Genomic DNA, 12,562 nt, shown 5'->3' with positions numbered 1-12,562 from the left:
CTTAATGGTAAATCAATATTGTAATAACCAAGTTATAATTTATAACAAAAGTGTTAGGAGAAAATTTTTGAATAATGGAATTTAAATACATGTCTAAATTAATAAATAGTTCCATCGAACAGCACGTAATCTTACTGATTATTTTATGGGACAATGGAAAACGATGATACATTTTCAAAGATGTAATTTTAAATAACACTTTTCCTGATTTTTCTTTTCCTATTTTACAAAGTATCTTGTTTTAAAGTAAATAAAAAAACTAATAATTGTTGTGTCAATTCATAATTAATACATTAATGACAGGAATCCGGCCAAACATTTAAAATTACGCTTTTTATAATTTATTAATTTAATTTTCGGGAGAATGTACTATGTAAAAGATCTCAGATTCGAATCTGTTTCCATTTACTTTAAATTATAATTACTTCCCTTTTCTCCTTAGTCACATTTAATATTTTTAATTAAAGCTTTCCATACAAAGCTTTTATTTTAAAAATATATTCTAAGATTTCATGTGATACGTTCAGCAGTAAATTAAACTACCGCAGTTTAAAGATATGATTTATTTTTTACGATAATTATTTTATTGATATCAATGTCAATGTCTGAACAACTTGTGTAGTTGGGTTGGATACATGACACTAATTCCGAAAATGGATTAACGTTTTCACGAGTCGATATCGATTGATCAGTTAATGTGTTGCTTACATCCCGGTACAAACCCTCCGTTCTCTCAAAGAATCTAGCGAGATACGCGCCAATTACCTGTTAGATCCTGGAAGCTATTCTCTATAAGGGGTTTTCTTCTGTCTAACGCTGCTGTCCTTTTATAGGTAGATCGTCCTTTCTGATCGACTACTAATTTCCTTATTTTTGATTCCTTCTTCCCGCATTTTCAATAAATATAAGATAGATCTTGCTAGGTGTGTCCTGAGCATGAAGGATTTGAACAACCATTCAAATGAATTGTGTGTTGGTTAAACTGCTTGTGGATTCGTCTCCAATCTCTTGATCTGAGACTACACAATAAGCCTAACGGCTAAAGTACTTTTCGGTTATTGTCAGACTTTCTAATTCTTTTGAAAAGGGCCGACTGATTGTTGCAGCAATTAGTAATTAGAGTGCTGGTAGCTAGATCGAAACGTTTGTTTCTAACATTCGATATCATTTCCATTACTCACAAGTTATAGCTTAACCGTAATTTTGAGTACAAGATTCTGATGTTTTTAACGTGCAGTTACATTCACATTATTTTCATATATAGTATAGATGTATAAAAAAATATATTGATATAACAGACTGCAGGCTACAACGAATCTGTTTAGATTTAGCATATCACCTAAAATTTGGTTTGGTGGAATAGAAGTTCATACATTTTAGGCTTATGAATCTGGTTGGAAGCACATTTTATTTCGTTGAAAATGCTGTGCTATCGTAAAATTTATGTACTTATTTATATTGCGACTAAAAAACTGATTCTACATTATTAGTCTGTGATCTTGTTCTTTATTCCTTGTTAAGCGAGTTTTTATGGTACTTAGTTGTTCCCAGTTTACGTGTCCACCAACATTTATTATAATATTTATGTCCTGCTTCTGAAGTGTTGTCTGCATTTATCTGTGTTTTGTTGTGAGTTACTGAATTAATCATAACTACGGTATGAGATATAACAATTCTTGTCGTTCCAGAAAACCGTATAATTATTAAAAATAACAATCGTCATACCCCAGCCGTATTAAAAAAAAGTAAAAAGTTGCTTCTTTCAATGAACAGAATATAATATCGTATATCAGCACGACTATTACTGAAACACTGGGTATATTCAGCTCGAATAGTTATTAGTCCGTTCACTACCAAGAGGAGGACAAGGAGAGGTCGGTTGAGGGCGGCGATGGTCACCAGACTTCCGGGGGGGGGGGTGTGGGCTGGCGGGGTCGCCTCGGCATTGTCGTCACCAATGGCTCCTGCGGGACGCGTTCCTGTTGTCTGAGGCCGACATAGTTATAGTGTATATATTCCGAGCTGTATGATATTAATTCTGAGCTGTATATATTATTAATTGTAAATATTGAGTGTAAATAGTGTCTGAATGTGTTATGTAAATATTGATGTGAATGAGAAGTGTGCCTGTGACGCGGGGTGGTGCTGATGTTATGCCTTTACGTCAATTTCTTCACCACCTTACGTGAGGGAGTGGGTTTTTAGTGGGTCCCACCGCATAGGCGGTGAACCCCTTACACCCAGTATGTGCGGCCTGCTGGGCGTTTGGTTCAGCCAAATTTTCCCACTTCCTACGGAAAACAAAAAAAAGTCCGTTCACTACATGAACTGTTGAATAGTAATTATCATCATCATTACTTTCAGAAAAGCAATATCAACTGGTATTTATTGTACTTCCTATTACTTATATGCTTCACACACATTATGGGTCTAGAATGTTTGTGTAAATATTGCGTTTTTTATCCAAAAATTTAGTTTCTGCAATTTTTCTAGCAATTACGAACCATATTTAAGCGTAAACGTTATTTCAGTAATACGTGAACATTTTATTTAATTGAAGCATGTATATTTAATAGCGTTTTGTTATCCGGTGACATTTTACCAGTTACATATGCAAAATAATAATTATTATTATGATAGTGTGAAAAAGAATTACAAAGTAATTCCATACTCCAAGTGATTTTGATGATTGGCACGACAGGAGTGTGGAAAAAATCAATTACTTTTTTATCGTCGTAACAGCTAGTAAAAATTGAAAAATGATGAATTAGTTTAAAATACCTTTTTTTTTAATCGATCGTAATCTATTGATCTATATTAATCGTGTACATAATAGTCTGTGAACTTTATACTTCTTACTTATTATTCGTAGATATCGATTTATGCACTATAAATTCAAACGCTCAACTCAAACTTTTCGCTTACAAGCAAGTAGGTATTTTTATTCAAAATACCATCATTATGTTTATTACTCGTTTGATCTAGGTAAATGAAAATGTTTGTCCTAGTATTTTAAGAATATTTTTTTTTTTTTTTTGTTGCAACTTTGGAAATGGTACACACGTATTTTCACAAAAAAAAAGTGAAATGATAGGTGAAAAAATTCTAGTCCCTTATAGGAAATCGAACCCGAGACCATCAGATACCGAAGCCAGTATGCTATCTGCTATACCGACTGGCCGGCATGTCTTAATTAAAATATAATATTAGATTAATATTATTAATAAGAATAAATAATATTCAATAATTAATTCACCATTAATTAATGAATGGTGAATTAATTAATGGTGAAAATAATTAATTCACATTAGAAAGAAGCCGTAATAAGAAAGGGAGTCCGACAAGGATGTTCCCTATCTCCGTTACTTTTTAATCTTTACATGGAACTAGCAGTTAATGATGTTAAAGAACAATTTAGATTCGGAGCAACAGTACAAGGTGAAAAGATAAAGATGCTACGATTTGCTGATGATATAGTAATTCTAGCCGAGAGTAAAAAGGATTTAGAAGAAACAATGAACGGCATAGATGAAGTCCTACGCAACAACTATCGCATGAAAATAAACAAGAACAAAACAAAAGTAATGAAATGTAGTAGAAATAACAAAGATGGACCCCTGAATGTGAAAATAGGAGGAGAAAAGATTATGGAGGTAGAAGAATTTTGTTATTTGGAAATTAGAATTACTAAAGATGGACGAAGCAGGAGCGATATAAAATGCCGAATAGCACAAGCGAAACGAGCCTTCAGTAGGAAATATAATTTGTTTACATCAAAAGTTAATTTAAATGTTAGGAAAAGATTTTTGAAAGTGTATGGAAGTGAAACTTGGACAATCGGATTATCTGAGAAGAAAATATTAGAAACTTTTGAAATGCGGTGCTATAGGAGAATGTTAAAAATCAGATGGATGGATAAAGTGACAAAAGAAGAGGTATTGCAGCAAACAGATGAAGAAAGAAGCATTTGGAAAAATATAGTTAAAAGAAGAGATAGACTTATAGGCCACATACTAAGGCATCCTGGAATAGTCGCTTTAATATTGGAAGGACAGGTAGAAGGAAAAGATTGTGTAGGCAGACCAAGTTTGGAATATGTAAAACAAATTGTTAGGGATGTAGAAAGTAGAGGGTATACTGAAATGAAACGACTAGCACTAGGTAGGGAATCTTGGAGAGCTGCATCAAACCAGTCAAATGACTGAAGACAAAAAAAAAAAAAAAAAATTCACCATTGATTATTTCATTTCCAGCACGTTTGCCGTATCGGCTTCCCATGAAGAATCTTTCTGCTCTTGGTGCAACTTGTTGAACATCTCCGGACCCTCTTCCACCCCACAAACGGCTCGATCTTCCTATAAAACAAATAAATAAAAAAAAATTATTTCGTTTTAATATAAATCAATTACTTATAAGTTAAAACAAAATATTATAATAAAATTCAGCGTTCTATTTAATCGATTTCAAAATAGGACGCGGGTTTATTTCTTTAAACGGCTACTCGCGTAATTATATTATACATTCATGCAAGAACCGTTGAAAAATATACTCACTTCAACAGATAAAAACTCGTAATTATTTTTTCTACTGCTGTATTATAACTTTGATTTACGCTGCTGGAACATGTATCATAACGAGGGTCATTATGTATCAGATTTTCATTATGATACAGGTGTTCAACCGATCAGAAGCGGGTATTGTTTAATGCATCAGCTGTTTTTTTTTTTACTTTGATTTTAATCCGATTTAGTAGTTAGCAAGCAGATTTTAATTTAAAAGTACACCGATAGGTAACTAAGTATCTGAATTACACTGTTTATCCTTTTGTTAATTATGTCGGATTCTGAGTAAGAAATGTCTTTAATACCGATCGATATTAAAAAAAGGTAGAACTTATGATTAATAACGTATCGCCGCAGAAATGTATTGTTTAATGTATATTTTGAAAACTGTAAAAAAAATGTCATTGATTTAAATCAGTAATCCCAACATTTCCTCAGCCGTAGAAAAAATACGGTGTGCAACTATCTACAATGGCCATTCATGCACGCTTTCAAAGTTTCACTCGCCAAGGCGCCTGTCGTAACTTACTTCGCACTCGTACTTTAAGGCTCCTTACATTGTGTATATTACTTATATCTCTTTAAATGCTTCAGGAAATGTTCATTTACACTCGTTCACCTTTTCCTTTCTTTTTCCTGTTTAGCCTCCGGTAACTACCGTTTAGATAATCTTCAGAGGATGAGTGAGGATGATATGTATGAGTGTGAATGAAGTGTAGTCTTGTACATTCTCAGTTCGACCAATCCTGAGATGTGTGGTTAATTGAAACCCAACCACCAAAGAACACCGGTATCCACGATCTAGTATTCAAGTCCGTGTAAAAATAGCTGGCTTTACTAGGATTTGAACGCTGGAACTCTCGACTTCCAAATCAGCTGATTTGGGAAGACGCGTTCACCACTAGACCAACCCGGTGGGTTACACTCGTTCAGCTGTCAACGCATAGTGTCACTATGATAAAATGTCACTTTCTATAAAATAATAGAAAGTGCAATCTACTCTGTTGAAAAAAGTTGTGCATCGAGAGTATTTGTAATACAAAAGAAATGATATGTAAAGTACATTAGCACTAAAGGTTGTATATGACCTACGATAAGCCACAAGTCACTCCCGAACACAGCAAAGACACTTTCAGGAATAAAAAGCATTCCTTAAAAGATCAACTATGAAAGGTGAGTAGTGAAGTCGCCATCTTCGCTGAATCAAATATAATGAGTATTATCACATCAATCTATAAAATATTCTGGATTATTTAGTTCTCTAAGTTTCATAACGCTGTTCTGCATACGAATTGTACTTCTCAGCGATAGAAACTCTGATTAGTTTCACTTTTAACTCAGGTCCTTTCATACATCAGAGCCATAAGAAAAATTGGGACAAATAGAATAAATCAATAATTTATATATTTTCCTCTTGTGGAAAAAACACAATGTGTACACTTTACACTATCTTCTCCCAGTACGAAAGCTAAAGTAAATAATTCAAATTATTTATAAATATATATGTAAATATCAAATATATATTTTTCTATGTACTTAAATATAAAATCGGATTTAGGGCGCTGTTAAAAATCATTAAATCGTACATATACAGATTTAAAACAAATATTTAAAAAAAGGAATATAATCATTTTCTGAACATAATCAGTTTATTGTGTATATATATATATGTTAGTTTTATTATTGTGTATTCTTTTATACAGAGTGTCCCATGAAGAAACAGAGAAACTTTCAGGACATGTTCTGCTGGTGAAAATAATGAAAAAAGTACACATACACGTAGGTCTGGAAACGCTTTGTTTTCAAGTTACGGCTAGCGAAAGATTTCGCCCCGATTATGATTATGATTATATTTTTCGTTTGTTTTGCTTCAATAAAAAACCGATTTTTAAAAGTTTTTATATACTTTTTTATTGGCTGTATTTACATAAATTTTCTCAGAATTAAATTCTGTACAAGGGTTTTATTAAATCTTCCTCATTTATTAGTCGTTTAACAAAGCTATTGTGCTACAAACAAAAAAAAAAAAAAAACGTATTTCTCAACATAGAATTTTGTGTTTTATGTCGGATATCTTAAAAATTAGTGGAGTTACGGTTCTGGAATTTATTTTATCCCATTTCCTAGCTCAAATTACATAAGCAACTACCAACTTTACTCCTTAATTTTGGTCCCAAAAATTACAGTAGAGTTTCTTTTTATATGAAGAGCTGAAATCCGGACGAAATCTTTCGCTTTCCGTAACTCGAAACCAAAGCGTTTCCAGACCTTCGTTTATATGTACTTTTTTCATTATTTTCACCAGTAGAACAAGTCCTGAATTTTTATCCGTTTCTTCGTGGGACACTGTATAAATAACACTGAGAGACAAAAAATATTTTTTTTTTATATATTCTCTGTGATACCATTTCTTGAATTGTTTTTTTTTTTTTTTTATTTATCCCTAGCTCGGCTGTCCCATTCACAAAGAAAACACATGTATTTAGTGTAGCCTAACTTCATGCCTAACAAAGTAGCTGTAACTTTCAAATCACCACATTATGTTCCAGTTATGTTCTTATAATTTATTTTTTCAAGAACGTCTTTCACCACATCGTATCTCTCTTTCAAATTAATACCATAAGCGATTGATATCGAAGGATGTTTGCTACCGTTGTGTAGTAGAACCACTTTTTAACTATACCTGGACGAATCTATGAAAAGGCGCCAGTCCTCAGGTTTATGAACTTCTTCTAAGTGCAACATAAGCTCATTATTTGTGCAATAAACCAAATTTCTTTCATCAATAAAGTACTGAGAAAGTTCTTTTTGTCGGTTTCGAAAGCCCGAAATTTTTGTATTGTTTGAAGTTCCAACTTTGCAGTCTTGATTCTAACATTTCAGCTTGATTTTTTGATAAATTTAAATCCCTAACCTAGTCATTTAATTCACCTTGAGATATAAGAGGTGGCTTATTGGAAGATAATTCAAAATTAAAATCATTCTTGTCTTCTTCAGTACAGCCTGATTCTTCATCGCTGCTTTCGAAATGTACATTCATAAGTGGCTCAGGAACTGGAATAATTTCACTGTGAGGTACAGGCCTGATTGCAGATTGCAATAAGAATATTTTACAGTATGTTTAGATTATTTAGAAATTCCAGACATACTTGTTAAACGAAAGTAACAATCGGTTACATGATTCTTTGGTTCACGCCAAACCATAGGTACACCAAATGGCAAACAAAGCCTTCCGTGTACCTTTCAGCCATCCTCTTAAATGTACAAAACTATTAGTGCATACTATATGAGGAGCACACGTCTTATCATGATCACCAATTTTGCACTGAAAGTACAAATGATATGCTTTTTTAATTAAAGGTAATGTTTTTTCTGTTTGATTTAACGGTAAACTCCACCACATACATAACAAAAGGCATTTACGCATTTTTGAGGCATTATGACGCTGCATTGTTAACAAACTTACAGCAATAAGATTGAACAAAATTAATTCATTCCTAAATCGAGTGCTTAATACAAACAACACAACTATGTTTTCAGCTACATGTTTTGACCTGCACAGACATGATTAATCTTGTCCATGAAGGCTCACTCTTCAGTATTAGATATGATGTCATAATATGTGACAATTATATGATTTAACTGTTTATCTGTTATTTATTTTTATAGCTTACAAGTTAATAAAGTTAAACAATAAAAAATGAGCTAACAAAATGCTATATAGGAGCTTATAATTCTACCTTAAAAATGAAAAAAAATCCTTTAATTAAAATTAACAATTTTTTCAAAAATGATGAAAGATAGAAAGATTTTGAGTTCATATTCTTTCTCAGCATCAAAAACAGATTAAAATCATGTATCGCATGTTAGGAAACAAAAATTATGTTTATCAGTGTAATCTTTATTTGCTGTAGCCAACTTGATTTCTGGGTCACCACTAATTGTTGTTTCAAATGGGAGTTCCTGAGGGGCTAGTGTATGCTATAATTATGTTCAAACAAAACAAGGTAAATGAACTTTATCTTACGTGCAATGTGATCTTCCTGGAATAACTGGTTGTTTTCAGAAGTTCTCTTTCCGTATCTTCCGCCAGTCGGATAAAAACCTTGCGCTGATACAGTGTAAATTACAGTTACCAGCACGAAAAGGCTGCACAAGCAAATACCTTGCTGCTTCATTCTGATCTGAAACATAATAATTTCTTGTATTATAAATATATGTCTTATACAAAATAACTATTGATATATCAAAATATTTATGCCGGAATTCGCCACTTCAAATGTAGTCCATAATCATTTTATACATAAATATCCTGTACAAAAATGTTTTTATATGACCTCTACTGGTAATTTGTTGATTGTATTTCCATTATCCGGGAGAACACAATTTTAATAACCAAAGTGAAATTTAAAAATTCTAGAATAAAAAATAAAACAGATTAAGACCCCCACTTTTGAAAATTAACGGAAATAGATATTCTTAAAAAAGAAGAAATAGATCTATACTTTTAAACTTGTAGTGAAATTACATTCCGATTGGACTTTACATCTTCAGTAATCTGCAGTTTCATTAAACTTATTTTATCTAACACATATAAGATTTACTATATTATTTTATTTATCTGTTTTTTTTTTTTTTTTTACTGTCGAGTATAGCTGGAATAACTATATTAAAGGGGAAAGTATGGTGATGATAACGAAATTGGGGTATCAAGTGTTTTACAAATCTTTACGTTTTAGGGTCCAACTAGTTCATCTAGACAAAAAAATGATAAAGATTTCGTTAAGTCATTTAATAGACTGAAATATAAATCTAATCTACTGGGTAGTAGATTATAATTTCCTTAATGAGTGTAATATGTTTATAAAATTGTTAAGGATTGTGTCCGTTTTTCGAAAAGGCTCCAAATTCAGACCATAACAACCAAAAGACACTGGTTTTCTCTCGTAGAAGAGATTCCAAAATATAAAAAAACGTTTTTACCGGGAATTTTTTTATAGTAAAGTTTTTAAGTCTTATAAAGATGTAAAATTTGGGTCGAAGGATCGTAGAAATGTATAAAAACCCTTTTACTTTTAGGCCGAGGAAATTTTGAGGGTAAAAACACATCTATAAATAATTCTGTCTAAAAATGATATTTTTTGTTGATTGCAGTGTCCATTCATAACTAAATCTGTCTGTAAGCTATAATCTGTCTTACTATACTTTTTTCTTGCCTTTTTATAATTTTACAAGAAATCTGGCAAGCCTATTTGTTACTAAGCTTATTTAAAGTTAAATTAATCTGGCTGTAAACAAACTTTATAAATTGATAGCCCAACAATACCAGAGTTATTTAGGCAATAAAATTATTTATAAAATTTGTACCGATAATTCGAAGCAGCCTTTTTCTTACAATCTTATTCGTGTTATAAAGTATTTAGTACTAATACCAATATCGACCGTTTTATTAAAGCTGAAAGCTTTAGTATTTTATGTTAAAATAATCTAAGTAACTGAGTTTTATTAAAATAACACCAAAATCATTTTGTAATAGCTATTTCGTAGGAAATTACATCTTTATATATAAAACAAATATAATCGTAAACAGGAATCTGACAGGAATTCTACGATGACAAACATTACCTTCTTTTTCTTGCGTAAGTATAGCCAGATTTGTGTATCAGTACATCTAAATTTGTGTACGTGTAAATCTGTATGCTCGTAGGTGGTGGGATGGGGGTGGATGTATTGTTTATGTTTTGACGTATGTTTTGTGTGTATGCTTTGGCATTACACATATCCATTCGCGTTCACTTTGTAATATATTTTGAACACGACGCCAGCTTTCTCATGAAAATGTGTTTATCCACAGCCTACCTTTCTGCACAGCGTAGACGTTCGTGAACAAATAAGATGTTCGTTTTAAAGCAAAATCTAAAGTAAATACAAATAAATATAGAAAGAGAGATCTAAACAAATGGAGAATGAAAGATAAAATCACGTCTGTGATGTAACAAAAGTACTAAACACGATTCTTTTTGTTTTATGATGAAATAAATTGTTTATCAGCACCTGTTGTTACCACAGGAGTTTATTATACTTAAAATAGTGAATTATTATTAAACATATACTTTTTTTGAAAAAATATCGATATCCTGTTGACAATTACATTTAACCTGACTGTCGGATCCTCGATACTTTTCCAGGACATTAATTTTTCGTAATACATCCAGGCCTGTTGATTCGTGGTAGTAACAATTTATAGGCACCCACTACACGAGTAAGCGATGAAGCTGCCTATTTACTTTGATTCACAAAACGTTTTTACATAACAAACGTTTTACGTAAAACAAATTCTAAGACTTCAAAGAAGCATAACAATAGTAAAATTTAACAGTTAACATGCAAAATCACTCCTAAAACATAATTATTTGGTTTACGTAATCAAATAATTGCGCTATGTTAAAAAACAAAGTGTGAGAGTATTTATCAATTAATTGAATTATAGCTTAAACACTCAAATGATTTCTTCAATAATGTCAGTTTTACAATCTTTTCGTCTGTTTGGAGGTTTTCATAATTTACACTCAATGTATTAGGGAGTATTTTGAAATAACTATATGTTGTTCAGTGTGATATGTTACATTATTTTTAACGTTAAAGATCTTTCAAAAATTTATATTTTATTCCGATTCAGTATATAATAGTGTTATCGGGAAAGTATAGTTATGCTACTCCACGATTATAAAAAACGAACTGTCCCCAGTATTTAGCTGGACGGATCAAGAGAATTTATGAAAATAACCTGATCAAACAGCGTCACAAAAATATTAAATTATTTAAAAAAAAAAAATCCCTTTCGCACGTCGGAAGGCGGAGGTAAATTTCACCGGTGCTAAGTAGTGGATAAAAAGGATTTCCACCTTAAAGTTAAGAAAAACTTCAAATCTACTCAATAAGACAATGGTTGTATGTGAAAACAGTTTCACATGTTTAACATACGACAAGCCAATACGACAATTCCAGCGATATTTTGGTCATCTCTTGCCGTAAGGGTTGGTCATATCAAAATTTGTTTCAGACAAAAGTTTTAGATGATGTTTAGAGAACCATTTTTAAATCGATTCGATATTGTGCTTATTAAGGGAGGTATGATTTTTTGTCTTCAAAACTCCATTTTTTCCGCCCCCTGGGCCAGTGGTTGGTGATATCAAAATACTTTACTTGGATAGGTTTTAGGTCTTTATTCAAAGAATAGTAGGAACTTTAAACGAATTCGATATTTTACTTAATAAGAAAGTTATAGCGATATATTGTTTTTTTTTAAAGCCCTCATTTCCACCCTATGGTCCGATTCTGCCCATTAACGTACTCGACCCAGATTTTGCGTATATTTTATGTATCAATTTGAAAGTGATTGGTGCAAAATTATGGTAGTTATCGTGATAAATAAATAGTTATATATATATATATAAATGTATATATAAACTTTTATAAACTGACGATGGTTTTAGGGTCTACGGGATGTGAAACGCGAAGATATGTCGAAATTTTCCGCAAGTCGAATCATGGTATCCATTACAATAAGTAGCTTTCTTATTAAATCTACCTAATATAAATAGTTAAGTTCCATTTAAATACATATAAATTATAATCTTATATGAAATAATTGTAAAGAAAATATGGGAAAATACTATTTAAATAGAATCAATATAAAAAAATTAAGAATTTAGAAAGTGTTAATAGAAGGAAGGGTTTTTTTTGTTAATTACCATTATTCAAAAAAATCATGGAAAATATAGTTTCTTTAAAATAAAATATTTTTATTTTATTTTAAACAATTTAAATTGGTGGGTTTTATGTTTGGAAATAGTGAAAGAAACATAGTCAAACTTTCTGATACATCTATGTTTATTTTGTATGGTCGGAAACAAATATTGCTTTTTTTTAGAAATACAGTAATACATTTTTAAAGTTGAAATTAGAATATTCGTAAAAATAAACTCTGGATAAATTCG

The 12,562-nt window shown here is 31.4% G+C and overlaps 1 protein-coding gene across 1 annotated transcript in view; it reads right to left on the bottom strand.

Annotated features, from left to right (window-relative positions):
• LOC142322894 (uncharacterized) overlaps positions 1 to 12,562 on the bottom strand; it is a 193,484-nt gene that overhangs the window by 16,003 nt on the left and 164,919 nt on the right. The window contains exons 2-3 of the mRNA XM_075361986.1: positions 8,590 to 8,746; positions 4,233 to 4,355 (exon numbers count right to left, since the gene is read on the bottom strand). Coding sequence (XP_075218101.1) covers positions 4,233 to 4,355; positions 8,590 to 8,740 — 274 coding nt within the window. The 5' untranslated portion in view covers positions 8,741 to 8,746. The remainder of the gene's footprint in view (positions 1 to 4,232; positions 4,356 to 8,589; positions 8,747 to 12,562) is intronic.

This window comes from Lycorma delicatula, chromosome 4 (genome assembly GCF_047948215.1).
Source record: "Lycorma delicatula isolate Av1 chromosome 4, ASM4794821v1, whole genome shotgun sequence".
NCBI classification, from domain to species: domain Eukaryota; kingdom Metazoa; phylum Arthropoda; class Insecta; order Hemiptera; family Fulgoridae; genus Lycorma; species Lycorma delicatula.
The sequence above is the reverse complement of the archived record's forward strand: the minus strand, read 5'-3'. Positions and strand labels throughout refer to the sequence as shown.